Raw genomic sequence first — 25,489 nt, forward strand, 5'->3', positions numbered from 1 at the left:
TTTGTCTCTGATTCTGTCTGTGCCCAATGTTGGCTGCGTGGCAGCTTTAACACCAGGACGCGGGGTCTGGTCTCAGTCTTGTATAAAATTCCTGATGATCATCCGTATTATTGTGACACAAGCGCCGGTGTAACCCCCGTGGTGGCGCATGCCGTGGAGGATTTACTGCCGGTTCTAGACTTTACCCAGCCTTCGGAAGTGGCTTACCACCTGCGCCAATGCGAGGTGTGCTTCTTCACATTATCGGTCGTACTCAGCCCAAATACGACGGAAGATCTCCCCCTCCCTCTGGCCCCTTCTCTTGTCGGTGTGGGCAGGGCTTTCGGGTCATTCCATAGGTAGTTCGGCATATCGTGCAGTTTCAGCTCATACCAGGCCAATCGATCATTGGACGCTGTTCGTCACGGCAGACTCCGAGTACGTCTGTTGCATATGAACCCGGGAGGGCGGTCCGCTGATTTCCCTCGGTGGCCCCGGTCGCCTTTAGTATGTGGTAATATGTTCCTGCTTTGCCCGCCCTTAACCCCCCGGACTCGACTGAACTTGCAACTGGTTTCGTTTCTTCCCTTCTCGTCATATTCCTTTTTACCCTCTGTTTACATGCTCATCCGATACCTCGCCGAGGAAGCCCGCTTTCATTCGGGCCGATGTCGACATGGCTGTGTATAACCCAAACATCTCCAACGGCACCTGCTATTACACGGAGGACACCCCGACAAAGGGGGATTTTATCCCATGTGGTAACGAGGCGCTCCAAGTATGGCCATGCTGCCACACGGGCAGTTTTTGTCTATCGCTAGGTGAAGCCAATGCCTGCTGGGACAAGACCTGTATGTCATCTCTTTTGTCCGTCTCTCCTCTCCTCTCCCCTCCCCTCCCCTTTAATACTGACACAAAACAAAAACCAGCCGGAAACACCTACGTGGCAGGCTGCACCGACCCCTCCTTCACCGACCCCAACTGCCTCTACAAGCGCGACCCCTTCCACTCCCAAGAATGGGTCGCCATCAACCAAGCCTGCAAAAACCTCAACGCCGCCTCCAGCCCCGACACGACCAACTGGACCGGCTGCAAGGTCCCCGACAACTCCACCGAACTGGTGAAGCTCTCCCTCGACGCCTGCACCCCCTATTGCAACAAAGACCAGATCCTCTACCCCGGCTCCTCCTCCCTCGCCGCCTACGCCAGCCTACCCACCATCCCGGGGTCGTCCATCTTCTGGCAAAACAACTACGTGCCCCCCACCGCGCCAGCAGCGGGGTACACCCCCGGCAAAACCCGCGGCGTCGTCCCAACCTACACGGGTAAATCGTCCACCTCCTCCTCCGCCGCCTCTCCCGAATCGGGAGGTCTCTCCCCCGGAGCCAAAGCGGGGATCGGCGTCGGCGCAGCGATAGGTGGTATCCTCCTCCTGTTGATCCTAGGCTGGGCAATCGTCCTCTGCCGCCGCAAGCGTCGGAGACAAAAGGAGTTGGAGATTGGGCATTATAACAGTATCCATGGCGGTGGGCATCACCCTGGGATGGTGGGTGTGGGTTCTCCCGGTGGCTTCAGCCAAAGCCATTACTCACAGCAGGATGCCATGACTGTCAGCTCGGCGACGGCTGTGCACCCGAGTCCGCCGCCGCCGTTTAACAGTGGTTTGTATTATGCGCATAATGCTGCTCCTGGGGAGTTACCCGGAACGACGGTGGGTGGGGGGCAGAGCCCGGGGCAAAAGAGCGAGTTGCCGGCTGATGAGAGGTTTTCGGTGCAGTTGCCTACCTAGTTTAGGGTCGGGGGTTAGCGGGAAGGGGAGGGAGAAGGAGAAAAGATATATACAAGAAGGATCTTTCTTGGTTGGGAAGAGTAACTTTTGTGACTGTCTGTACAACTATAAAGAAGCTAAACTGATTGCAGACAATCAGACTTGGAACCACATTTCAGGTATGTTTGTTGATGCTGACGTCGGCCCTTTTTTGCGGACAGGTGAAGAAAACTGGTGGTGGGAGTGGAGATTGAGACATGGAAGCTGTTGCAGCAGCTGAAAGTCTCGAGCTGGTTACCCAAAGCATTTGTAGGCGCATAAACCATTTGTTCGAGATCGATACCCAATCAATCTGTGGACCTGTCTCCAGAATTTCCTACGGCATGTTTTTGTAGAGTCATCATTCTTATTGAGAGATGCCTTTCGAGGCTACTAAACAAGATCCAAACCTGATCATAACTAAGCAGAGCCCCCCCTCCCTACACACACAACAATCCATTATCCCAGGGTATCACACATTTCCACTCGTCCTTCATCACATCATCGCCAGTCATAAATCATAACCAAGCCTCACCGTTGAGAGAAAAACCGGCCGGAACCACCACCTCAATCCCCATAACCCCCACATGCCCCCCACTAGCATGAACATCATCATCATCCCAACTCCCACTCACCCTCCTCCTAGGCCACGTGGCCTTGAACGCCAGCGCCGGTTCCCAAAACATAAACTCTGTAATATCCTCCTTCCCAATCCCATACATCTCCGCCAACCCCCCCCTCGTCAAAACCCCCGACTCCACCACCAGCTCAAACACCTCCCGTGTCGGAAACAAGATGTCCAACGTGACCGAATACGGGCCCGCGTTCTTCGTCCTGAGCGTCTTGGCCAGCTTATACAACGGCACCGAAGACGGAAGCGCCGATTTCGGAAAACACGTCAATTCCGGCGCAACCAAAGAAGGCGGGAACAACGGCCGGGAAGACTTGAGCTTTTCAAGGGGGGAGATCTCTTTTGGGTGGGTCCCGCTGGGAATAAAAAAGGGGGTTAGCAACAGAAAAAGTGGAGATTTCAAAGTAAACGAAAGAGGGGACAAAACATAACATACTTTGTTTGAATCTCCTCAGGGGCGAGCACCCTCCCGACAGTCTGCACAGAGATGGGGAATGGCACCACGGGGTCGTCGATCTCCATGAGATGGTACATGCAAAACTGCGTCGCCGGCCCGACAGAGATGTCACACGGGGCGAGCGGCATGGCAAAGTTCCCTGCTGTGGCTACCTGCCCTGGGTAGGGGGCGTGGACAAAGTATACCTTTGCCAGGTTTGCCACAGCCTTGGCTTGCGCCGGTGTTTGTGCCAGGACTTTACCCAGCACACCAATCTCGGTGGGGAAGTGTGCTGGCTGAGGGGCGATGCCGGGTATGAGGGGTGTCTGGCCGTAGAATTTGAAGCTGAGGTCAAAGTCAAAGGTGTAGACTTGATGCAGGCGCTTCTTGATCATGGGCACCAACAAATCGTTGAGCTGGGACTGCATGATGGGGTCGCGGATGCCGCCGATGAAGATGGCGAGGTGACCAGTCACCTTGGCCGCTTCGAGCTTGATGGTGTACTTTGTGTTGCTGACGCTTGGCTCCGGTGAGGACTGGTCGGGCGAAAAGGGGATGAATTTGGATCCGGTTACACGGATCGTCCGGCCGTCAGGGAGCTGTGTGTACGTCGAGTCGCGGACGTCAAGAATCCCGCCCGGTCCGGCAAGGAGGTCAGGCCGGGGCTTCTCATACATGGTGTGCGCCGCCACAGAAAGAGGTGTGCACTTGGCTACCGGATTCAGGGGCCGGATTTCAAAGCAATCCTGTCGAACAATAGCCAAAGCCTCGGCACTCTTTGGCGTCGCGCAGACAGCACCGCATTCCATGATTTTGCCCATGTGGTGAGCAAGACCAAGATCCGGGAAGCCATTGTGCACACAAAAGGCCGCGTAAGGCGCCGGATCATAGGATCGACCTGCGATGATGATGTCGAAGTCAGGATAGTCCCGCATGGCCTGTACCCAGGGCTCAAGGCCCATCTGGGCAACGATGACCACGGCATCGTCAATGTCCGAAGACAGGAGCTCCGGGACACCTCCACCGCACGGCGTGATTTCACCTCGGCCAAGACTAGCTCGTACCTCGGACTTGGTAATCTCGGAGTGAATGGTGACGATCTTCAGTTGGCGATACTTTTCCCTTTCGACAACCTCGTTGACGATGTCGACAAGAAGCTGCACGTGGGCATTTGTTCCGTCGCCTCCGGCAGAGCCTATGAGAAGATTGATTAGTCATCATTTCTCCGCGAGCTAATGTCGGTGTGGACGCCCCCCAAGTACCTATCCGTCTGACATTCCAGCGCCCCCCGTACGACGCGGGCCGCACCAAGAGCGTGAAACAAACGATACGTACCGATAAGAACGGGGATGTGTTTGTTCGCGCTGGCGGTGACAAGAAGCTTGAGGTCCCGCTCATATGCCTCACGCGAAGCAGACGTCAGTCCCAAGGCCAGGCGCGAGGGCCCACTGTCTGTAGAGCCACTGTCGAGGATGATGGCGTCGACGCCGTTCTCTATCTCGGTCCAGTACAGGTGCTCGTCGAAGGAGTACCCCAGCATGCCAATTGGCGTGAGGATCCTGAGTTCGTCCTTTACCGCCATGTTCTGGCTTTGTTGATGATGTCGTTTGGTATCGAACCAGAGGTGGTGGTGGTGGTGGTGGTGGTGATGCTTGGCTGATATGGGAAAGAGATAATGGCCGTGCTCTACCAGGGTCTGATCGACAGGCAGCGGGGGGAGGGTGGTACTGAGTCACACTGAATCAAATGGCGATCTTGGAATCTTTCGGCTGCCACTGTGCCACAAGACAAGACCTGTCGCGAGAGACTTTGCATGCATGATGAGTGTGTACGCGTCCCAAGCCCAAGCACCCCCCTTTATAGATGGCGGCTGTCCCTCCCTATCCTCTTGGACGGTACCGATTAGCAAGAGTAAGTTGATAGACACAACATGACGGCAATTTGCATTAAGTGAGGGATGATCCCATAAAAACAAGGTGATGTTGCTTGGACAGGAGCCGGACGTTAAAAACTCACCCGAGGCTCCGTGTCTCTGATATCGTGTTTGCTCAATATATTTCGTCCCTCGTTGCAGGGTCCAACTCGACAAAATAGATGGTTTCCAGGCTGGGGAGATGAGGGAGAAGACGAACAGAGCGAGATACCGAGTATATGGTGTTTATGAGTAAGTGTAATAATAATAAGGTTATGCAAGTGCCGGAATCTGACTCGGTGTAGAGACAGTTCGGAATGTGTGTGAGAAATGCTGGACGCGCCTCGGACTTGCAGTCTGACGGCTTGTGCAGTTCTGTACAGTCAGCAGTAAAAATGGGTGACTAGGTGACATACAGCCAATGGATGCCGAAATATTAATGGGAAAGTGCTACCCAGAGTGCATGGGGAGGGGTCACAGTGCTGGATCCTCGGCCTTGGTAGGCGAGCCCGTCCCTAATATTTCGCGCGGCGGGTACCTAGCCAGCTACCTAGCGGGAGCATAAAAAGTCCCCTGAATTGGTTGGCTGGGACACGGCTGGCGATCACACCTGACATGGAAACTTCAAGTTCATTGTTCCATCATATACCTACCTACCTCTTCCCCGGCCATCCTCCCCCGCACACCATATGCACCTCTGGCCAACTTTGGGTCCTCGGAATGCCAACCATCCCTTTGAATCTGGCAGGTATCACAAGTTGTTCATCTCTTCCCATCCCACGTCGTCAACGACTCCCCGCTCGTTTCATGTTGAGGTTGGCGCTTCCTGTTGCTGCTGCCACGCAAGCAACGTTCCTCACTTCCGCTTGAGGTCATCCCCAAGATAGGGAACCACGGGACCAGTAGGCACGACGGGCGGGCTAGGTGAAGTAAGTATGATTTCACTATCCCTTGCGTCTTTCTCCAACCCGGAGTATGTAGAACGTCACCCTCCCTTGCCCCCCCGCGAATTACAACCGTATACTACTCGATGGCGACGCTGACGATATCTCCTAGGGATCATCATCCTGTCTTTGAGACATTCCTAGGTTCATCGCCGATCATTGTCTTGACTGTAGTTATATGCCTCGACCTCGGCACTTGAGCAGTCATAGTAGTATCTTGGCTAGAAGCAACTGAAGTGGCTCGACAAACAGCAGCAAGACATGGCGCAATCGCCCGTGACCCCCGTCGGCTCAAGTCTAGGACTTGGGGACGATAAAAGCTTTTCAAAGGCTGGAGTCTCAAGCGATCCAGGCGATGGCGAGGCCAGCGACCGTCTTGACGTTGACGCCAGCCATAGCGAGGATGGCGACCACTCTAACGGACTGTATGCCCATCGCGAGATGTCCTTGACCGCAGAGGAAAGGAAAGCCGAAAAGAGGTTCCTTCTCAAGATTGACTTTATTATCTTACCTTTAATTGCATCCATTTACTTTCTCGCTGCACTGGTAAGTCGCCCGGCCATCCTTCCGTTTTTCGCTCTCCCCAAAGCTAACGTCGTTGTCAGGACCGAAGCGATGTTGGCAATGCGGCCGTGGCCGGCATGACAGCCGATCTGAACTTGACCGCCGCAGAGCTCAGTTTCTGCGTGGCCTTCTTCTACATTGGTTTCTTGGCCTTCCAGCTTCCCGGCTCCATCATGGTCAGGCTGTTGACGCCCCCTATCCAACTGGGCACTGCATTGGTCATCTGGGGCGGTGCCACCGCCATCATGACAGAAGCAAACACCTGGCAAACCATCGCCGGTCTCCGCATAGTAGTCGGTTGCTTCGAAGCATTCATCCAAGGCGCCCCGTTGTACCTTACTTTTTGGTACAAGCCCCACGAGCTCGCCACCCGCGGCGCAATCTTCATGTCCATGACGAGCCTGGCCGGGAGCATGAATGGCTTGATAGCGTATTCCATTCAGACGACCATGGAGGGTGCCCACGGTCGGAGGGCCTGGCGGTGGATTTTCCTTATCGAGGGTGTGGCGTCTGTTGGGTTTGGGGTGCTCATCTTTTTCATCCTGCCCAACACGCCGGAGAAGGTGAAGAGGTGGTTTACCGAGGAGGAGAAGAAGATTGCGCTGAGGAGGACGAAGGAGGCGTATAATATCCCGAACACGAAGATTAGTTTGGGGCAGCTGAAGGCGACGGTTAGGGATCCGAAGACGTGGTTTTATTGTGAGTTTTCCTGATGATTAACAGGAGGAAGACTACTGACTAAAGCACAGGTGTCATCAACCTCGCCGCTGCCATCAGTCAAGCAGCATGGGGCCAGTTCTTGCCTGTGCTGCTCAACCTCAACGGGTACACCCCCAACGAAGCCCAAATCATGTCCATTCCTGTCTATGTCTGCGCGGGAGTGTCGGCAATTGCGTGCGGGTACCTTTCCGATCGCTTCCGCATGAGGGGCATCTTTGTTATCGTCGGGCTACTCGTTGCCGCGGCAGGATGGCTTGTTCTCATCCTCAGCAAGAACCAACAGCTCTCCTACGCGGGCACATACTTTGTCGGCATTGGGTCGTCACCATGTGTGATTGTTATGTTGGCATGGATGAATAACAATGTCCTGGGCTACACGAAGAAGTACAACCCCCCCCCGCAACCCCCTTTTTCGGAGACAGTCACTAACATGAACAACAGAGCGGGAACACTAGCCATAGTCAACATGATCGGCCACCTAGGCGCCATCGGCGTTTCTTTCTCCTTCAACAACAAGCCTGATTACTACCTTGGGAAGTCACTGGCCATGGGATCAGCGCTCATTGCGACCTGCACGACTATTCTGTTCTTCTTTTACCTGGATCGACAAAACGCGCGGAAGCTGGCGAATAAGGACACGGTGGAGGCGCGGATGCTGAGGCAGAAGACGGTGGAGGAGGTGTTTGATGGACATCCGGATTTCATGTATTCGAAGTAGACTGACTGCATTGGGTGGTATGGCAGGTAGGGGGGTAACTCGGGCGTTTATTTTTTTGGTGTAGCATTTTGGATTTTTTCTTTAATTGGGTGGGGTGAAATAAGAAAATTAAGTCTTTACCATTGCATTGGGAGTATATCACAGACAGTGATGAGACCATTGGGTGTGTGAAATGTCTTGGAATGGGTGTGCTCGGTGAAGAAAATTGACTGATGAGTGTGCAAATGGTTTATGCATGGCACAACTTACAACTAGGTTGCTTAATTGGATTGGTTTACGAAGAGACATTGACCCCTCCCGATTAGGAAGGTGAAAGTACACCTGGCGATGGGTGAGGTGGAAAAGCGGCGTCAGCAGGTCTGTGACTTGGTTGGGGTTTTTGAGGTTGGGGGTGCTGGTTGGGGAGGATCTTTGGGATCTGCAGTACACTGGATTGTATATGTTTTTCAACCTGCAAAGATCCTGGATTGATTTGACAGGGGTGAGTAAGCGGGTATTCCCCGAAAGGACGAGGTGAGGTAATGAGTTCCAGGAGATTGGTCGAGACTGATAAGCCTGGCAAGGCTTTGCTGACCTCGAGGCGTGGCGCAGCTGGTACTTATAACAGGGTTTGGCTAGTTGCTGAGAAGACTCGTATAAATCGTATAGAAGGTTTCCGGTGAATGTAGACCAACGCGTCACTGTAGACAAGGCATTGTCGGGAAACACAGCCGAATGCAACAGAGTGGAGTCTGTGATGATCATCGCAGGTATGGTGCTATATACATGTACTATATAAGAAAGACTGGCTTCCATTTATTGACCGAATTGACCATTGAGTTTGGGCGTGTAGCTGGTTCGGCCTCTGTTTGAAAAATTGCTTTGCACCAAGGCTTTGTTCCCATCATACTGTCTTGTTCGGCGTCAGAAGCCCATCATGAGATCCTGTTCTCCCTCTTTGAGAGGGCTGACAGTCTGTTCAGTGGTCTTGTCAATTTCCCTAGCGTCAGCGAAACCTCTCTCATTCCAACCTCGCAACGACACCACAACCGCTGTCAAAAAAATCAGCTGGGCACCATGCAATTTCAACGTTTCAGGTGACCCTCTTGCAGACCAAATCGACTGCGGGAGTCTGGTTGTACCGCTCGATTACACCGACCCAACCTCCAATGAGACCCTCACGTTGTCTCTGCTGAGAAGCAAAGCCGTCTCCCCTAGCGCCACAGGAAACAAGAAGAGCATGCTCTTCAACTTTGGCGGGCCAGGCTACCCGGCAAGAACTACCCTGGCAGAAAATGCCGTTATTCTGCACAAGTAAGTTTGGCTTCGCTTGATGGTGAGAGATGTGCAAGCTGACAAGACAACAGCATGACTGGGGGAGAATATGACCTCGTCGCCTTTGATCCACGGTACTTACCATCTTCCCCATACTTTTTGCTATCAACCCACATCCTAACCAGAGTAACAGCGGCACGGCCGACACCATCACCTTCAGATGCTATGCCAATCAGACCGAGCGCCTCGTAGCAACCGCTTCCCTCCCCATCCTCGACCTCACCCCCGGCGCCAGCGCCCCCAACGCCTTCGCCGAAAACTACGCCAACGCCGTCGCCCTCTCCCAACGCTGCGCCGCCTACAACCTCGACCCAGCCCTCCAAAAGAACGCCAACGTTCTCACCACCGGAATGGTAGCCCGCGATCTAATGGCTGTAGTCGACTCCCTCCACACCTTCGAAGAAGAAGACGGTTTCCTCCACTACTGGGGCATCTCCTACGGCTCCCTCCTCGGCGCCACCGTCGCCGCACTCTTCCCAGACAGAATGGAACGCCTCATCCTCGACGGAATAATCAACGCAGAGAATCACTACCACCACTTCGGCATCGACATCGACCAGCTCCTCTCTTCCGACGACGCCTTCCGGGGTGTGCTATCCGAATGCCTCAAAATCGGCACCTCCCGCTGTGCCCTAGCCGACATCAACTCCACCGCTCCCGAGCTAGAAGCCACGCTCCTCGCCATGGTCGACCGCTACCAATCCAACCCTGTCGCCGCGGCCGGCAAGGTAATCAACGGGAAATTCGTCAAAGAAATCCTCATAGTCATCATCAAATACCCCACTGGCATCGTCCCCCTAGCCACAGTCTACATCCGCTCCCTCCTCGAAGGCAAAAACCTCGACGGGGTGGTGGCCTTCCACACGACGCTCTACAACGCCGTCAGCATGGGTGACAATGACGCCTTGATGGGAATAGCCTGCTCAGACAAGGTCATCCGCGCCACTGGGCCCACGGATCAGAAGTTGATAGATGACACGAATCACATGCTCAACTCGACAAAGATATTTGGCGGGTTGCTAGCCGGGATCGCCAGCCAGTGCGCCGAGTGGCCTCATGAGGGGAGGGGGAAGTACACGGAGCACTGGTTTGATGAGGAAGGACGGCCAAGGGTGATTAAGACGAGGAAGCCGATTTTGTTTGTCGGGAATCGGTATGATCCTGTGACGCCGGTCAAGTCGGCGGTGGCCATGTCAAGCGTTTTTGAGGGGAGCCGGGTGTTGGAACGGGATGCGTTTGGGCATGCGTCGATGGCGCAGTGGTCAGATTGCACGGCCGAGGTGTTTAGGGGGTATTTTGGGGAGGAGATGGTTCTGCCTGAGGACAAGAAGGTTTGTGAGGTTGATGTTGGGGTGTTTGACGTTGGGGTGTTTCCTGGGTAAAGCTTCAGTACGTAGGTACCTAGCTCAACCATACATGAAAGCCTTGAAAGGCTCCTCTTCAAGCCCCGAGTCCCCTCGCTGGTCTTGTTAAATGTCGAGAGATTGTCCAACCATGCTGACCGCCGTCTCATCGGCAAGACAGTACACGCTAAGCAACCACGTGGTTGAGAGACTTTGCTATTTTGAGAGAAGTTGAAGAGACACCAGCCTTCAGAATAAGTTCAGTCTAGAATATCGCCAAGCCTGCTTGTTGCGCAGCGCACGGTGCAGAAGGCGCCACGCGCGGGCTGTGCCCTGAAAGCGCTGGTCGCGTCCAACTTTCTGGGCACATTTGCCATTGCACTTCATGTTGCATCAACCAGTCAAGCTCAATGCAGGACTCGTTGTTTTCTTCCGGTACTGGCTGGCATCTTGTTCCTGACGACAGATTCATCTATCTGCGACAATATCCACCCATCTACACTGCGCGACGCGTGTGGAATCGAAATATCCTCACCTCCAACCTCGCGACTTTCTTTCAACTCCATCTCCAGCCACCTCTGAACTTTGAACATTCAGCTGCCCCGCACCCTGCAATGAGAAGCATTCCCTGAAGCTTTCACCATTTTTGAGTCAGTCATTCTCGCCATGTCGGTTCGTTGATGTCGAGATCGCGGTCGGCAGTTGTGGTTGCACCGATGCATATGCGTGGCAGTCAGTCTGCATGCATCAAGTCCCGAGCGAGCCGAGCAGTCAGGAGTCAGGCTGATATAGCAGAATTGACTGCAGAACCGTGAGAACCTGTCGCTGATATTGGTTTGAAGCTTGCAGATGCTTTTCTTGATGCCTTCACACGTCAAAGAAGTTTCAACCCTCTCATTGGACCGGGGTTCCGTTGATGGTTGCAGGCGCTCTGAAATCTGCCTTGTTGCCCCTGCCAAGACATCTTCGGCTTTTGGCCCGCGACCCTTCAGGAACCGGTCTGGACGACTTGCCAACTCCTTCAGACCTCTCTAAGCCTGAAAACTTGCAAACATGCTCGTTTTCCCAGCCGAACCTCAGGATCAGGTGCTGGGAATCCGGTCAACATTGCGAACAACTCTTCAACAAACACAAGATGGCCATGCCCAGCTGGGCTCATTGAAGTTGCATCCCCACATGTTTGAGGCTCTTCAGTGGATGGCAGACGTTAGCCCAGTTCATCCCGTGCAACCTGCCAGCGTGTCGTTCGGTTTCATGTTGAGCCTGCTGGGTTCCTGGGTTGCAGCAGGTACTGGAAGGTTGTCCTTGGAAGACGCATAAAGGTGTGGTGGGGCAGCCGTTTTGTTTCCCCTTTTTGATGTCAACCTGCGCCTCACTTCCCCTTTTTGCAGCCCAAAAGAAGACTTGCATGAATGTTTCTGGTCTGCCAATCCTGCTGCTGCTCATCATGGTCTTGTCATCCTGCTTCGAGAGCCAGAGCTTGGGCTCGATTGAGGTCATCGATGCGGCCCGTCTGATCTCATCAGCCCTGTTTTCTGCATATATATCTCAGGGATCTCTGCTAAGATATCGCGGAGAGATACGCAATGCTCTACATTTGTCCAGGTCAGCCAGTTTGTGCAAACTACCGACCTTTCTACCTGGAACGCTGGAATAAAAGCTCGGATTATACCCGGACGCCACGTACCAAAACTGGCGAGATATCTGCCGAGGGGGGCTGATGAGGGGACTGGAATGACGGAACATTTTTTGCTTGTTTCATGCCCTTTGCCAAGTTCACAGTGAGGCTCCAATCAGCATTGCCCTCTCAGTTTGGCAGCTCGATGGATTCGGATGTCGACTGATCCAGACCTTTGCATCTCCACTTGGACGCGATCATGTCAGGGGTGCGCAGCCCGCACCCACAGCTCCGGTCGACAGCCATGCATGCCGATGGCGCCTGGAGATGGGAGGGTGGAAACGTGGCGGGCAATATAGATGCATTTATATCTGCTCTATTTTCCCGTGCTCTTCAACTTCCTGGTCAGGTTCTCTGCCTTGGTTGCTTGAAGCTCCCGCCTTTCTTTTCGTCTGTTGCTGATATCAGAGGTTCTTGTCTTTGATCATCACTGTCCTTCTTTCGCTTTTTCCCGGTTTTCGAGAAACCACAGGCCATTCATTTTTTTTTATTTATTGATATAGCTCCTTCCCGAGTTATCATCATTTTTTTTTTTTTTTTTGTTTTTTTTTTATACCTCTCGTCCGCTCTTTCCCTAAGACCACAGCAGTACCGCACCTGTGTCTTGACACTCACTCTTTTTTCTGAGCCACAACCACCACAGCAGTCTTGTGTGCTGTGTACGTCTTATACCCAGTATCTTTTATCACCCTCTTTTCGGGGGCCCACCGTCATCATGCGTTTCGACACCATCGCGTTCGCCTCCCTCTTTTCCACCCTCGCCTCGGCCGGTGCAGTCCCCAACTACCCCGGCCTCAAAACACTGTGGTCGGATGACTTTGCCGGTGCTCCGGGTCAAATGCCCAACAGCAACCTCTGGAACATCATCACCAAGTTTGTTTTCTTCCCCGTACCCTTTTCTTTCCCATGGTTACTAACCCCCCAACCTCAGCCTCAAAACCAACAACGACGTCCAAGAATACACCACCTCCAACACCAACCTCCAGCTCTCGGGCGGCGGCACCGTCCAAATCATTCCCCGCCTCAACCGCCAAACCAACAGCTGGACCTCTGCCCGCATCGAGACAAAAGCAGTCTTCACCCCCTCCCCCGGGAAGGTCACCACCTTTGAAGGCAGCATCCGCTTCGGCGACCACCCGGTCCACATGAAGCAGGGGATCTGGCCCGCGTTTTGGATGCTGGGCAAGTCGATCCACCAGGGCACGCCCTGGCCGCAGTGCGGGGAGCTCGACATTATGGAGACGATCAACGGCGTGCCGACGGCGTATGGGACTGTGCACTGCGGGAGTGTTCCGGGGGGCCCGTGCAACGAGCCGGTGGGGAGGCACGGGACGATGGGGATCAGCCCGACGGGGTGGCACACTTATCGGATAAGGGTTGATAGGGCGAGGGCTGGGGCGGGGGGCAGGTGGGAGGATGAGGAGATTGTTTGGGAGGTGGATGGGAGGGTGTTCCATACGTTGAGGGGGGGGGAGGTGGGGGATCAGGGGGTCTGGGGGACGCTGGCGCATAGTCCGATGTTTTTGATTTTGAATGTGGCTGTTGGAGGGGACTGGTGAGTTTTTTTTTTGTTTTGACTGATGATGAAGTCTGGATGGATGTTGACAAAGTGGAAATAGGCCCGGTGCGCCCAATGCGCTGACTGCGGACAGCTATGGCAGTATGATGGAGGTGGAGTACGTCGCTGTGTACTCGTCGTAGATTTGTTTGGGACAGGGGCTCTTTCTCTGCCGGTAAAAGGCTAGAAAGTTTGTGTCAGAATATGGATGGACGATGGATGTCACTCTCGTTAATGATGCACGGCGTTTTTGGAGGAATGATACCATGGAAGGTTGGATACACAGACAAAAGGCTTCTCTTCTTGAGTTGTACATATTGCTTGTTCCTCTGCCTGAGGCTAGATTTAGTGTTGGAAAGTGTCTTTACCCAGCGAATTCGAGCGGTAAAATCTGTTGAGGGATGATACCTCAAGACTTGGCTGAGCCTCCATGGCCTTGTGCTCCTTTGTTCTCTAATAATGATGCTCGGTTTGGGAGCTTTAGTTTCTTCAATAAGTTGCTCGGCCCCGATCGAAACGCATGCGAGTTTCAATTCGAACTTGGGTGATCAACATTCGCAAAGAAAACATAATGTGTTTTCATATTTCCCATCAACTGCATTAAAAAAAAAACTTTATTCTCTCACCAATGACACTATCGAGTGTTGTGTGGTGGTGCAAATGTGGAGACAAAGAAGAGTGAGATTGCAAAAAATGTCAAAAGACATCCGACGTGGGCCTGATTCGAACAGACGCTCCCGAAGGAACAAGATTTCTAGTCTTGCGCATTAGACCACTCTGCCACCACGCCTTAGTGTGCTAACCTGGCTAGAATTTGTGAATATGACTACCCCTCCTATCGGTCAAACGAATGCGTAGGGTCTTTGTTTTGCACTCAAAATGTGAGTAACGTATGAAGAAGGATCATGGTGGTGAAAGGCCTGGCGGTGATGCTCCGTTGTTCGCACCGCCAAAGTTTTCGCCGCATCTTCTTTGTAAGAAGGTACCTACCGTAGTAAGGATGTGCCATGTTCCCAGCAAGAAGAATAGTCAACGGCGCACGAAGCAGGCGTAGTAAATACGTGTTGCCTCACCTTTTGGGAGTGGTGTGCATACCTATCTCCCGTGCCGCCGCTCTCATGATGACGGGGTGTGAGGTTGCAGACATGGCCTGGGGACAAATGAAAGCAAAACATGAGAAACCGATGAGCCATCAAGGATGCAGGACGAACTCCAGGTGTGGGACTATCATTTCAACGTCAATGACAGCAGATAAGGGCACCACCCTACCTCCGTCTTGTTTTGCCCATGTTTACCAAGGTCGGTGTTCCGGCCACAGGCATCGTACCTATATCTTCCGGATTGAATGTTGGAATATCGGAAAGGGGTACAGTAAACTCCACAGTGCCGATTGTCGGCTTATCCGATTTTCCCTGCGAATCTGATAACCATATCTGCACTTTTATCTGGTCTATCTCTCTGTGTTTTATTTTCGGCACTCGGGTCTCGGCAGGAGACCGGGAGATGTTTGGAATCAGGTAATTCTTTCCGAGATGCTATCATTTCGTTGATGATCCGGGCTGGTATTATTCCAAGCCACAGATCGCCTTGAGATCTTGCACGCTAATAGAGGATGACAATGATCAACCGAGGGTGAAGAATATTGTTGTTCACACCCCTTGGTAGGACTTTTTGAAAGCCACATATGAAGAGAAGAATTTTAAACAAAGAAAAGAACAAACCCACCCCAGGTTCGGATGTCAAGCCTCCTGTCAACAAAGCCTTAAATTGTGTGCCTCGGAGATGGGAGAAGAGTTACACAAACACCTCATGTAGCCGGTGCCATCATCTACGAGACTTGCAACTCCCCTCTTCTTCCCGTTCCCTAAATCTTTCCCACAAAAAAAAAAAAAAAAAAAAAAAAAAAAAAAAGCACGCCGACAAAAGTTCAAACCGGCCAACATCTCAAACTCTCAATCACCCCGTTCATGTCTCACCCTCCAACCTAAAGATCGAACCGGTCTCAAAGTCCCGCAGAAAAATCCCTATATTCTTCAATACTCGTGACAGAAAGCGGCCCGCTGGTGGAAGTTACCAAAAAGAAAGCAAAAAGAACAGCGTGAATCAAGGTGTGATCATGTATGTCTCACTTTCCGCGCCGCAGACTTAGGTGTGTGACACCGGACTGGGCTGGGCTATTCCGAAACGAACCACACCATCACTCTGATCGATGCACGTTGCCGTTGCTTGGCGACATCGAGATCGGGCTCTTATGTCGAGGCTTTAGGTAACAGCTGGAGGTGTCGTGGGGATGTATTACTTGCCACGAGTCATTTCCGTTAATGTGAAGTCCTCGTATAAGCTAGAAATCTGACCAAAGTTATCACATACGACCATAGACAACTGAAAATACGGGATCCCGTCCGCTCTCCCCTAGTCAAACAGTTGATCGGCAGATTAGTACTCAGGTGGGTGACCACTGGGGAATCCCTGCTGTTGTATGTTTTTAGTTGCTTTCTGCTCCACTAGGTGGAACCCCCTTTTTGCCCCTTTTGATTCCTTCAACCTCTCGCCTTGATGATGTCGGCCGCCTTCTCGGCAATCGCATAGACCGTTGCTTGCAGAGAGGTGCCGCTAATCAGAGGAATGACACTAGCATCTACCACACTCAGCCCCTCGACGCCATACACCCTTAGGTCAGACCCAACACACCCTCCCAGCTTTTCGGGCATCATGGCGCATGTGCCAGACGGGTGGGCCAAACTGGCAAACAATGCTAACCGATTTGCCTTGAGATAGTCCGAGATCTCTGTGTCTGTCTGGTACTCCGCGCCCGGTTGTCTTTCCGTCGGGCCCAGTTTCTGAAGAGCTGGGCTGGCCCAGTACCTGCGAGAGCGCCGAACAACCGCGACGGCAAGTTCTTCATCGATCGGGTTTATGAAGGTGTTGTATTGTACCACTGGAAGACTTTCTGGATGAGTTAAGTTGAGCGTTACGGTACCCCTGGAAAGAGGCTTCAGCAGCGGAGACGGGCTCTGGCCGTTGCCACGTAGAGGCTGGGCTGTGTATGATGATGTGTTGGTCGTGAATCGCTGCGCCAGAATGGCGCGCTGAGCTTTGAAACCTCGAAGAAGAGCCGAACTGGTGCTGTAAATGGCTGGTAAGTACTGCCTTGCATCCTGTGCTAAGAGCCGGGAGGCTACGGAGGCCGCAGCCGAAGGTGACAGGACCTGTGCAAGTGAATAGTAGATGATGCTGTTGCTGTTGGCAGCTGCGATTGGCCCTGTTCTGTTGGTGAGGTATTCTTCCCAGACAGTCGCATTGTACGTGGCGTTGTTCGATATGCTATCGGAGTTGGGAAACGATGGCGTGGAGAGGTTGAACCACAGCACAACTGTTGCATGGTCTTGAAAGTTGGCCCCCACAGAGGGCAGGTCTTTTTCAACCTTGATACCAGCTGCCTTGAGCACCGATGCGGGACCGATGCCGCTGACTTGCAACAAATGAGGAGTCATCACAGCTCCTGCTGCCAGGATGACCTCCTTCCGTGCATAAACGTTGCGAACCTTGGCGTCAAAACTGGAAACGACCCGCACTCCCTTCGCTCTCAAAGGCTTTCCGCGGTCGAACAGTAACTCTGTCGCCGTCTGGCCGATGACAAGACGCAGATTTGAGCGAGTCTTGTTGACAGGATCGTAGTAGGCACTGCGTGCAGTCGATCGGGTCATGCCACGGGCATCAATCGTATTTGCTGACCAGTATGCGCCTGGCCCAAATCCAGAAGAGGACCCTGGTGGAAAGGTAACTCCGGGTTGTTGTCTGAATCCTTCCCAAATTGTATCAATGTCAGGGTACTGGAAGTTGGAGATATGAACCTGGACAGGGCCTTTTCCATATGCGGCAGAATTCCAGGTGATATTCCACCGGTCCACCACGTCGGGGTTGGGAGGAGTGAAGGTTGTGCTCTTCTTGAAGTAGGGCAGCAGCCCATTCCACCCCCAGCCTGGGTTGCCCAATTCCTCCCAAGCATCGTAGTCTGCCTTGCTTCCGCGGTCACATCCCATGCCGTTGACAACTGTTGCGCCTCCAACAACAGCTGCAACAGTCACATTGTGTGTAGCATTGTAAAGCTTCGAATTTGGTGCAGACCGGGGGTTGAGTAGAACGCTTGTGTCGACGGCGGTGGAATACCAAGGTATGATGGCCTCGGGTTTGTCGTCAAAGTAGCCTCGCTCAATCACGAGGACAGTGTCTGAACAACTGTGGTGTTAATGATAAAACAAATCTGTTGCATCTCGTCAGACATACTGTGGCGATTTTCAGTCAGCCGATTGGCAACCACTAGCCCCGATGTCCCTCCGCCCACAACGACATAGTCGAAGGTGCTGCTGTCAGTCGCAAAGTGATGTGAACCTGTAGCAGCTGCGGAGTGAACTGCTAGAGCACAACCCAACACAGTCAACGGTGAAGTCGTCCCGAGCCCCATTTCGTCTTTTCAACGGCGAAGAGGATGGCAAAAAAGTGAGGAAGTGGACGAGCAATGCTGAGAATAAGCTAAGAGATAGATGTCGGACCGCGCCACGATTGCGACTTCTTGAGGCATTGCGACGTTTATACGACACACCATATTGGCCAGAATCAGCTTACTGCATTGAAGAGCTCCGATAGTCCTGCAGCAAGCGGGGTGCTCAAAATGTGGTAGGGTCGTTCATTGGCTATGGGGCAGCTACCAGGTAGGGTCGGGAGGCATATCATTGCTGAGCATACAGGAAGAGGTAACATTCTTGATGCTATATATCGGCGAAAGTGACGTTCTGACTAAGCGCCAGACGTCTATCGATTGTTACCTATAACTCAGTTCAAATGCCAGCAGAAGCCAGGCCTTAAGAAACGAAGAAAAGGGGGACATACCAGAGCCCAACCAATTGCCAGGCAGGCGAGTCAAACCAGACAACTTGAAAGACCTGCTTGTGGTGTGTCTCCCCCTGTTCGTTATATGATCGTAGACTTGAAGTTGTCAGGGCCCAGGATCGGCGATGGTGGACTGAGGTGCGGGAGAATATTCGATTGCTTCTCAGCCACACAGACCACAGACCACAGAGACCACAAAGAGTGACCCGGGGCGTGAGATTGAGAGAGCGAGGTGGCTAAAGGGTGTGTAGCACAATCTGGATCCTGTCTCCGCGCCATCGTTGGCCAGCGTGACCGTTTCGCGATGTGTGTCGCAGAATGATCTATATCCAGTCAGCCATGTTGCGGGGTCAACGTTGGTCAAGATCCGGATGTGTGCAGAACCACTACAATCCTCCAATATAAAAAGAGATACTAGCCAAACTATACAATCTGTTGCCTCTTTGACAAAGCATAAAACACGGAGTACAGAGAAGCGCCCACTTAATGGGACTATCAGGTGATACAGGCTGCAAGAGACATGGCGAATTGTCGGCGAGTCGGCAACGTTCCTTCCTGTTGAGCTGTGACCAGAACATGGTGCCTTCCCCTTCTCGAAGTCGCGCGCAGCAAAGGAGGACAGGGCTGGCATCTGCCTGTCCAATCGCCCTGCGATACTAAGATGAATATGGCAACAGGCTCCTTCCCGACCCTGACAGCCGGGCAAGATTTCTTCTCCTGGACACTTTTCTTCCATAAAGCCCGACCTCACTTTTTTGTTACCCTCCCGTTTCTCTTCCATTTCTAGACAAACCGTCGCTAGGTGGAGGTGCTCGATTCTGCGGAGTGCAGGGTGATGGTCTGATCTGTCACCAGAAAAAGAAACTCGCCTTCGAGTCTTCTGTCGGGTCGTTCCAGCGCTGATTCAGCAGAGATGTCTCGAGGACGGTCTGTGATAGGCCTGCCACCACCTCGTCCTCTGTCGCACCTGTCGTGAACAGGAGAACAAACTCATCCCACCACCATTGGCCGGGTCCCCAGACAAGTCATCCAGAGCGGTCTAGAGCCCAGGGTTCATCCCACAGACTCATACACGATACGGACCCTGTCTTGCTGCGATCGGCCAGCCACCGGAGCAACACAGCTGCTGTGGCCAGCGGACAGCGTCTGCGACAACATCTCTTTTGGGCCAGCATTTGTCACATCATGGCTGCCCTGACCTCGCACTGTGGCGTTCAGGTTGTGCCTTCCGGCCGTCTACCGACGACGACACTCGATCCCCGGTCACTCCACGCTATCCCGTTATCGCCAGCGCGCAATATCTACTGCATCTCCAGGGTTGTTGCTGTTGCTTTTTGCTGGGACGAGTTGGTGCTCGCCACATCCACCACCTCACCACCACGTTTCCGGCGTTCCATGAGAATCATGGCTGCCGCTGCTTGTGGCACTGCCTTTCACCACACCCCTCCCCCTTTCCCCCCTGAGCACCCCCTACCCTGCTTGCCTTTTATTCCATATTTCTCTTGTGTCTCCGCGGCGCTCGATCTCATCCGAGGACACAAGTCAATGTCCTCTTCGCTCTTCGACATCCTCCTCTGATAGCACCTTCCATCTTCGCGAGAACGACCTCGCCATTTTTACACCATCATCACGACGCCTTCTGCGTTGTTGTCTCCGCCGCCTCCATCCCCACGTGCCGCAAAGCCACCCCTGAGTCCCTTCCCGGCATCAAGTGAGGTTGGCGCCACGTCCAGCCATGCTTTTTGACTGGAAGGACAATTCTATAATATCATCAACAGCTCTTCTCACGCAAGAGACCAAGTCTTACCAAGGTCCCTTCTCAGACCCTCGACCATCAACCCATATGTCCTCGCCAGAGCTGGTCGAAAGAGTCTTTCCCATCCGCCTATCTATTCTTGAGAACTCGCCATATCTGCGACATAGTGATAGTATGTGTTCCTTCCACCCCTGCGACGTCAGTCATGCTGACTCAAAGTGCTCAGCTGCTGGAGTTGCTCTCTCAGTTGTTCCTGTTCAGGCAGAAGATGACCATTCTGTGATTGATGTGGAAGCCCAGGTGGCCCCCGATGGGCTTGTCCCAGGGCCAGATCCTCAAGCACCGTTGATAACACCCGAAGCTGTTATCGAACATGGCCCTGACGAGGCATTGAGATCGTCGAATCCTTTGTTGACGGACAGATTTGAGTACACCGTCATGAACGACGGGTCACACGGTGTCTTTCAGGGCACACGACGAGTTGTCACCCGTTGCGAAGATGAGTTGATCCACATCCCCGGAGCGATTCAATCGCATGGCATGCTCGTGGCTCTGAAGCGGCGAGCAGAAGGAGTCTACATTCCCCGGATTGTGAGCGAAAACTCTTTTCAAGTCTGCCACTTTCACCCTGCCGAGATCTTTGCCCTCGACAGCTTCAACAAGGTGGTACCGACATACCAGCGACCACTGTTTAATACCCAGCTAAGAAGTGTGAGAACAACGTACGAGATCACGAGGAAAGAGCAAGAACCTGTGGTATTCGACTTTTCCTTTAGCGATCCCGAAGGACTTATTATTCCATGCTGGTGCGCTGTTCACTACCTTGGAGGCGAAGTCGACTTGTACATTTGCGAATTTGAGTTGCAGGACAACGCATTGCACCCCATGGCCCATTACTGGCAGGCCGATGTGCCGCCAAATCCCATCGACACTCTAGGAAGCGACCACATGGATCTTGCCACTGTCTCAAGCATGCAGACTCGCAGTCAACCTGTCATTTCCAGTCCAGACGCCCTGTGTGGCGGTCTTGGCCCCAATGCATCCTCGGTCGAGGTCGTCAACGTGGCAACCAAGATTCAAAAACAATTCTCGGCCGCAAAGTCGGTTCCTCAGTTGCTGGATTCTATTGTCGGCGTGGTTAAGGAACTCTCAAGGTTCAACCGGGTCATGGTGTACGAGTTTGACCAAGACTTCAACGGCACAGTCGTCGCTGAGCTCATGGATCCCGCCACAAGTCGTGATATTTACCGTGGTTTGCACTTTCCACACACGGATATCCCACCTCAAGCACGGCGCCTGTACATGGTCAACAAAGTTCGTGTGCTTTTCGACAGAACACAGACTACCGCCCGGTTGGTGGGTAGAGACCGGAAAGACATCGAAACCCCATTGAATCTCACACATGCGTATCTCCGAGCAATGTCGCCGGTCCATCTCAAATATTTGGAAAATATGGAGGTTCGATCTTCCATGTCTCTGTCGCTCGAGTCGGAGGGCAAGCTATGGGGGCTGATCGTTTGCCACTCATATGGACCCACGGCAACGCGTGTACCTTTTACGGTGCGGGAATTGATATATTTTGTGGGCGTCTCAGCATCAATCTGTTTGGAGAAGCTGCTCAACGCCGACAGGCTCAAAGCTCAATGCATCATTGAGACACTTCAAGACCAAAAGAGCCCCAATGAATGCATCACGGCATCGTCGGACGAGCTACTCAAACTCTTCGAAGCCGACTGTGGCTTCCTTGTGGTGGAGGGTGAGGCTAGAACAATTGGGCGACTGGCAGCATATGCCGAGGCCGTAACACTGCTCAAGTATTTGTTCTTCCGAAGATCGAGCAGAATACTCGTCTCGAGCAACTTTGCCCATGATTTTCAGGATCTTCACTATCCAAGCGGCTTCAAGGCAATTGCCGGTGTCTTGTACATCCCATTGTCGGGGACGACGGACGACTGTGTGGTGTTTTATCGCCGAAGTCAGCTTCGAGAGGTTCACTGGGCAGGGAAGCCATCCCTGGCAGGCAAGTTTGGCACGCTGGAACCTCGCAACAGCTTTCAAAAATGGACCGAAGTGGTGGATGGAACCAGCAAGAACTGGACACCAGAGCAAGGTAGGCACCGCACCATCGTGCCAAGGGACGAGTAACGGACTGACCGAAACTAGCCACCCTCGCCACCATGGCCCAGCTTGTTTACGGCAGCTTTATCAGAGTCTGGCGTGAGAAGGAATCCGCTGTTAAAGAGACAAGGTTGAAGCGTCTGCTTCTTCATGATGCATCACACCAAGGTAAGCGATTCAAGGGAAGAGATTATCCCATCCCAACGCTGACATACACCGACAGTGCGAACACCCCTGAACGCCGTGATCAACTACCTTGAGATGGCCCTCGAGAAGCCTCTGGAGGAGAGCACCAAGCAAGCTCTCACGTCGTCCTACACAGCATCCAAGTCTCTCATCTACGTCATAGATGACCTCCTGAATTTGACAGGGAGCGCAACTGGGTCCATCCCGCAGCTCTCCAACCTCTTTGATGTGGGAGTCTGCTTGGAGGAGGCCATGGAACCTCTCGAGCGGCTGGCAAGGGAGAAGGGAATCGAGGTTGTTCTCAAGCCCTGCACAGGAGCTGTTCGATTCGTGCGAGGTGACCCATCCAGTCTCCAACGGGCCGTCTCCATACTGGTCGCCAACGCCATTCAGCATACAGTCAGGGGGCGGGTGTTGGTCGAGTGGACTACAACGAGCAAGAAAATGGAGAGCTGCACGATGCACATTTCGGTCAGCGACTCGGGCCCCGGTCTCAGCGAACGAGCTCTCGATGACATGTTTCAGGAATTTGAGCAGGTTCCAGACGAAGACTTTGACGAGCTCATGGGCCAGTCGCTGGCGCCGAGGGACAATGTCCTTCGAGTCGGTGTTGGGCTAGCCTTTGTGGCCCGCTATGTTAAACAACGGAACGGGCAGCTGAGAGTGAAGTCAGTCAAAGGACTTGGCTCAACTTTCATCATCGAGGCGCCCTTTACCGTGGTATCGCGCGCACACTCTCTGGCTGCACGTAGGGACGCATCCCCGCTCCCAGCATTGCCCATGCCTGGACGCCCGTCGGTTTTGGGGTCGCTTCCCCCCAAAACACACGACATCACACCGGCAGGATCGTCAGGTGCGGGCCTGGGATCCAAGATGGGTGCCTCGCCACCCATCCTTGTGCCGACACCAAGCATTTCGCCCATGGACACGGCGCGGACGCCGACGACACTCTGCTTTACCGTCTTGATTGCCGATGACAACATTATCAATATCCAAATTCTCAACCGTCGCCTGACCAAGTTCGGTCACAAGGTTCTTGTCAGTCGCGATGGCCAAGAGTGTTATAACATGTTTGCGGCGAATCAAGCTACTACTGATTTTGTCCTGATGGATCTCAACGTGAGTTCCGTTGCATCCTTCCGCACATGCTTGCCTTCTCTAACCAGATACTCGTGAACAGATGCCTGTCGTCGACGGTTGGGCTTCGGTTAAGATGATAAGAGACCTCGAAAACGCCAGACCGACCCCATCTCGCGTTGTCCAAGCCTGTGGCCGGGTCCCTGTCTTTGCCATCTCTGGCATGCTCCGGCGTGGAGACGAACAGCGGTACAAGGATGTGGGCTTTGACGGCTGGATGCCTAAGCCCATTGATATGAAACGACTCTCCACCTACTTGATCGGTGCTGTCGACGCACCAACACGGAAGCAGGGTGTTTATCAAGAGACACACTTTGCCATGGGCGGGTGGTTTCCCGAGGAGACTGTCCCACCACTTGTTATGGAGAGGCAATTGCAGCCGGAAGAGGAAGTCGTTGAGATTGAACATATTAAGGAAGAAAATCCCGAAGCAGCTTACATTCCTCTTCCTGTGACAGCAATGGAGTCTCCATCAGTGCCGAGGGCTGATGACTCCTTCTTCCCCAGCAAGGATTGGAGCGTACCGCCAGTCAACGAAGATGATCATCAAATGGCTTGTCCTCTTCCACTTGAAAAGGATGGTGTTGGCCAGAAAGAAACTCCCCCTCCTGACAGCGCCATCGCCATCCACTCCATCATGAATACGCCCGCGGTGGAGGCTAACCCGGAGATTTGGAGCCTGCATCAACCTCAACCATCAACGGACAGCATCGAAGCAGTGCTGGAAGCTGATGAGTGCCCTCCATCGAGTGAGGGCGCAGCAAAGCCAGTATCTGGCCGAGGTCATGCCCAGACACCGGCAGCGAGACCGCTTCAATTGGACCCCTTTTCTGAATACTGCTCGCAGCCAGAGGTATCGTCCCCTGCGAGGACGATTTGAACAGTCTCATTTCTCCTCTGTTTTCTTTTCCGTTTGTAAAGTAATGATTTGTTTATGCTTTCTTGTTTGCGGCCTACTCTCTGGCGTTTTGGTAAGGGGTTGGGTGCTGAGAAAATCTGGAACAATTTACGATAAGGAACAACATTTCCGGATGATCAATGGGTGTTTGTTGTTTCGTCATGTATTTCGTGTCTCATTTGTTCTGGGTCATCTAGGCGGCATATTGTTCTTCCTGCTGTCAGCCCCTGTCATGGAGCATAAATCTCGAGCATTGTTTACAGGCAGCACATTGGAGCAAAGAAACAGCTACAAAGCTTTTGAAATTCTGTTGCGAGGGGAAACGGTGGAGTGAGTTTTGTGGCAGGTTGTTCAAGTGGGTTTGGATGAGGGTGTGTGTGATGCAATAATAAGTAAATGGTCTTTGAACAAGGAGGTCCTTTTCTACTGATGCAAGTGTTGTTATTGATGGGCATTTGTCTACGTTTTGCCACCTCCATCTTCTTGTATGGTTTTCTAATTAGAATAAAGTATCACCACACAAGACAAAGGTTGTCTGTCAATCAGAGTCCACACAAACAGAAGACATGGAGCGAAACAGTGCGAAAATTCAATGATGAGGGGGAATATAAAAGCCTATAAAAAACAGCTAGTAAATACACAGACAACCACCCTCCCTACCCTTTCTACCACCCGCCCGCCTTTCTCATTTCCCTCCTGCCACTAACAATTCAAGACCATTTCCCCACCTTTTCTTTCCCTCCCCTGAAATCCATCCAATCCACCCACACCCCACCATTATAACTTCGTTTGTCGCACCGGCATCTGTTTTTGTACCCCCTATTTCAAAGCGATTTAACCCCAATGAAAAAACACATAGTTTGTAATAACAATAAAAAGAGGTGATAAATTCATTCCATA

At 52.8% G+C, this 25,489-nt stretch overlaps 9 protein-coding genes and 1 non-coding gene across 10 annotated transcripts; 7 read left to right on the forward strand and 3 right to left on the reverse strand.

Annotated features, from left to right (window-relative positions):
* Positions 1 to 220: 220 nt before the first annotated feature.
* On the forward strand, positions 221 to 1,937 carry QC763_400835 (uncharacterized protein). Its single transcript, XM_062911700.1, has 2 exons — positions 221 to 830; positions 909 to 1,937. The coding sequence occupies exons 1-2, from the start codon at positions 656 to 658 to the stop codon at positions 1,766 to 1,768; spliced, it is 1,035 nt and encodes a 344-aa protein (XP_062765277.1). The 5' UTR covers positions 221 to 655; the 3' UTR covers positions 1,769 to 1,937.
* A 291-nt stretch (positions 1,938 to 2,228) lies between these two features.
* Positions 2,229 to 5,200, reverse strand: QC763_400840 (uncharacterized protein). Its single transcript, XM_062911701.1, has 3 exons — positions 4,189 to 5,200; positions 2,854 to 4,048; positions 2,229 to 2,773 (listed from the first exon to the last, which is right to left on the reverse strand). Exons 1-3 carry the CDS (start codon positions 4,433 to 4,435, stop codon positions 2,305 to 2,307), a joined length of 1,911 nt encoding a protein of 636 aa, XP_062765278.1. The 5' UTR covers positions 4,436 to 5,200; the 3' UTR covers positions 2,229 to 2,304.
* QC763_400850 (uncharacterized protein) lies at positions 4,763 to 7,711 on the forward strand (the record flags this gene model as incomplete). Its single annotated transcript, XM_062911702.1, has 6 exons — positions 4,763 to 5,021; positions 5,071 to 5,694; positions 5,822 to 6,255; positions 6,315 to 6,972; positions 7,023 to 7,377; positions 7,435 to 7,711. Exons 3-6 carry the CDS (start codon positions 5,971 to 5,973, stop codon positions 7,709 to 7,711), a joined length of 1,575 nt encoding a protein of 524 aa, XP_062765279.1. The 5' UTR covers positions 4,763 to 5,021; positions 5,071 to 5,694; positions 5,822 to 5,970.
* Positions 7,712 to 8,627: 916 nt separating this feature from the next.
* QC763_400860 (uncharacterized protein) lies at positions 8,628 to 10,611 on the forward strand (the record flags this gene model as incomplete). Its single annotated transcript, XM_062911703.1, has 3 exons — positions 8,628 to 9,004; positions 9,058 to 9,099; positions 9,159 to 10,611. The coding sequence occupies 3 exons, from the start codon at positions 8,628 to 8,630 to the stop codon at positions 10,405 to 10,407; spliced, it is 1,668 nt and encodes a 555-aa protein (XP_062765280.1). The 3' UTR covers positions 10,408 to 10,611.
* A 1,181-nt stretch (positions 10,612 to 11,792) lies between these two features.
* On the forward strand, positions 11,793 to 14,143 carry QC763_400870 (uncharacterized protein). The gene is made up of 3 exons (XM_062911704.1): positions 11,793 to 12,919; positions 12,978 to 13,601; positions 13,666 to 14,143. The coding sequence occupies exons 1-3, from the start codon at positions 12,762 to 12,764 to the stop codon at positions 13,745 to 13,747; spliced, it is 864 nt and encodes a 287-aa protein (XP_062765281.1). The 5' UTR covers positions 11,793 to 12,761; the 3' UTR covers positions 13,748 to 14,143.
* A 169-nt stretch (positions 14,144 to 14,312) lies between these two features.
* Positions 14,313 to 14,394, forward strand: QC763_0061140. The gene has a single exon. It is a non-coding gene; the product is annotated as a tRNA-Ser (tRNA).
* Positions 14,395 to 16,131: 1,737 nt separating this feature from the next.
* On the reverse strand, positions 16,132 to 18,069 carry QC763_400880 (uncharacterized protein; the record flags this gene model as incomplete). The annotated part of the gene is made up of 2 exons (XM_062911705.1): positions 16,132 to 17,835; positions 17,892 to 18,069. 2 exons carry the CDS (start codon positions 18,067 to 18,069, stop codon positions 16,145 to 16,147), a joined length of 1,869 nt encoding a protein of 622 aa, XP_062765282.1. The 3' UTR covers positions 16,132 to 16,144.
* A 240-nt stretch (positions 18,070 to 18,309) lies between these two features.
* QC763_0061160 (uncharacterized protein) lies at positions 18,310 to 18,773 on the reverse strand (the record flags this gene model as incomplete). Its single annotated transcript, XM_062905854.1, has 3 exons — positions 18,310 to 18,340; positions 18,495 to 18,568; positions 18,672 to 18,773. The coding sequence occupies 3 exons, from the start codon at positions 18,771 to 18,773 to the stop codon at positions 18,310 to 18,312; spliced, it is 207 nt and encodes a 68-aa protein (XP_062765283.1).
* A 259-nt stretch (positions 18,774 to 19,032) lies between these two features.
* On the forward strand, positions 19,033 to 22,395 carry QC763_0061170 (uncharacterized protein; the record flags this gene model as incomplete). The annotated part of the gene is made up of 2 exons (XM_062905855.1): positions 19,033 to 20,422; positions 20,477 to 22,395. The coding sequence occupies exons 1-2, from the start codon at positions 20,230 to 20,232 to the stop codon at positions 22,393 to 22,395; spliced, it is 2,112 nt and encodes a 703-aa protein (XP_062765284.1). The 5' UTR covers positions 19,033 to 20,229.
* A 32-nt stretch (positions 22,396 to 22,427) lies between these two features.
* Positions 22,428 to 24,180, forward strand: QC763_0061180 (uncharacterized protein; the record flags this gene model as incomplete). Its single annotated transcript, XM_062905856.1, has 4 exons — positions 22,428 to 22,536; positions 22,592 to 23,673; positions 23,735 to 24,142; positions 24,175 to 24,180. 4 exons carry the CDS (start codon positions 22,428 to 22,430, stop codon positions 24,178 to 24,180), a joined length of 1,605 nt encoding a protein of 534 aa, XP_062765285.1.
* Positions 24,181 to 25,489: the final 1,309 nt, after the last annotated feature.

Source organism: Podospora pseudopauciseta, chromosome 4 (genome assembly GCF_035222475.1).
Source record: "Podospora pseudopauciseta strain CBS 411.78 chromosome 4, whole genome shotgun sequence".
NCBI classification, from domain to species: Eukaryota; Fungi; Ascomycota; class Sordariomycetes; order Sordariales; family Podosporaceae; genus Podospora; species Podospora pseudopauciseta.

Coding starts and splice junctions, on each gene's coding strand:
- QC763_400870 (XM_062911704.1), top strand. CDS start 12,762: ATGCGTTTCGACACCATCGCGTTCGCCTCCCTCTTTTCCACCCTCGCC. Junction 12,920..12,977: donor CTCTGGAACATCATCACCAA/GTTTGTTTTCTT, acceptor CCCCAACCTCAG/CCTCAAAACCAACAACGACG. Junction 13,602..13,665: donor GTGGCTGTTGGAGGGGACTG/GTGAGTTTTTTT, acceptor AAGTGGAAATAG/GCCCGGTGCGCCCAATGCGC.
- QC763_400840 (XM_062911701.1), bottom strand. CDS start 4,435: ATGGCGGTAAAGGACGAACTCAGGATCCTCACGCCAATTGGCATGCTG. Junction 4,049..4,188: donor ACACATCCCCGTTCTTATCG/GTACGTATCGTT, acceptor ATCTTCTCATAG/GCTCTGCCGGAGGCGACGGA. Junction 2,774..2,853: donor CCTGAGGAGATTCAAACAAA/GTATGTTATGTT, acceptor TTTTATTCCCAG/CGGGACCCACCCAAAAGAGA.
- QC763_400835 (XM_062911700.1), top strand. CDS start 656: ATGGCTGTGTATAACCCAAACATCTCCAACGGCACCTGCTATTACACG. Junction 831..908: donor TGCCTGCTGGGACAAGACCT/GTATGTCATCTC, acceptor AACAAAAACCAG/CCGGAAACACCTACGTGGCA.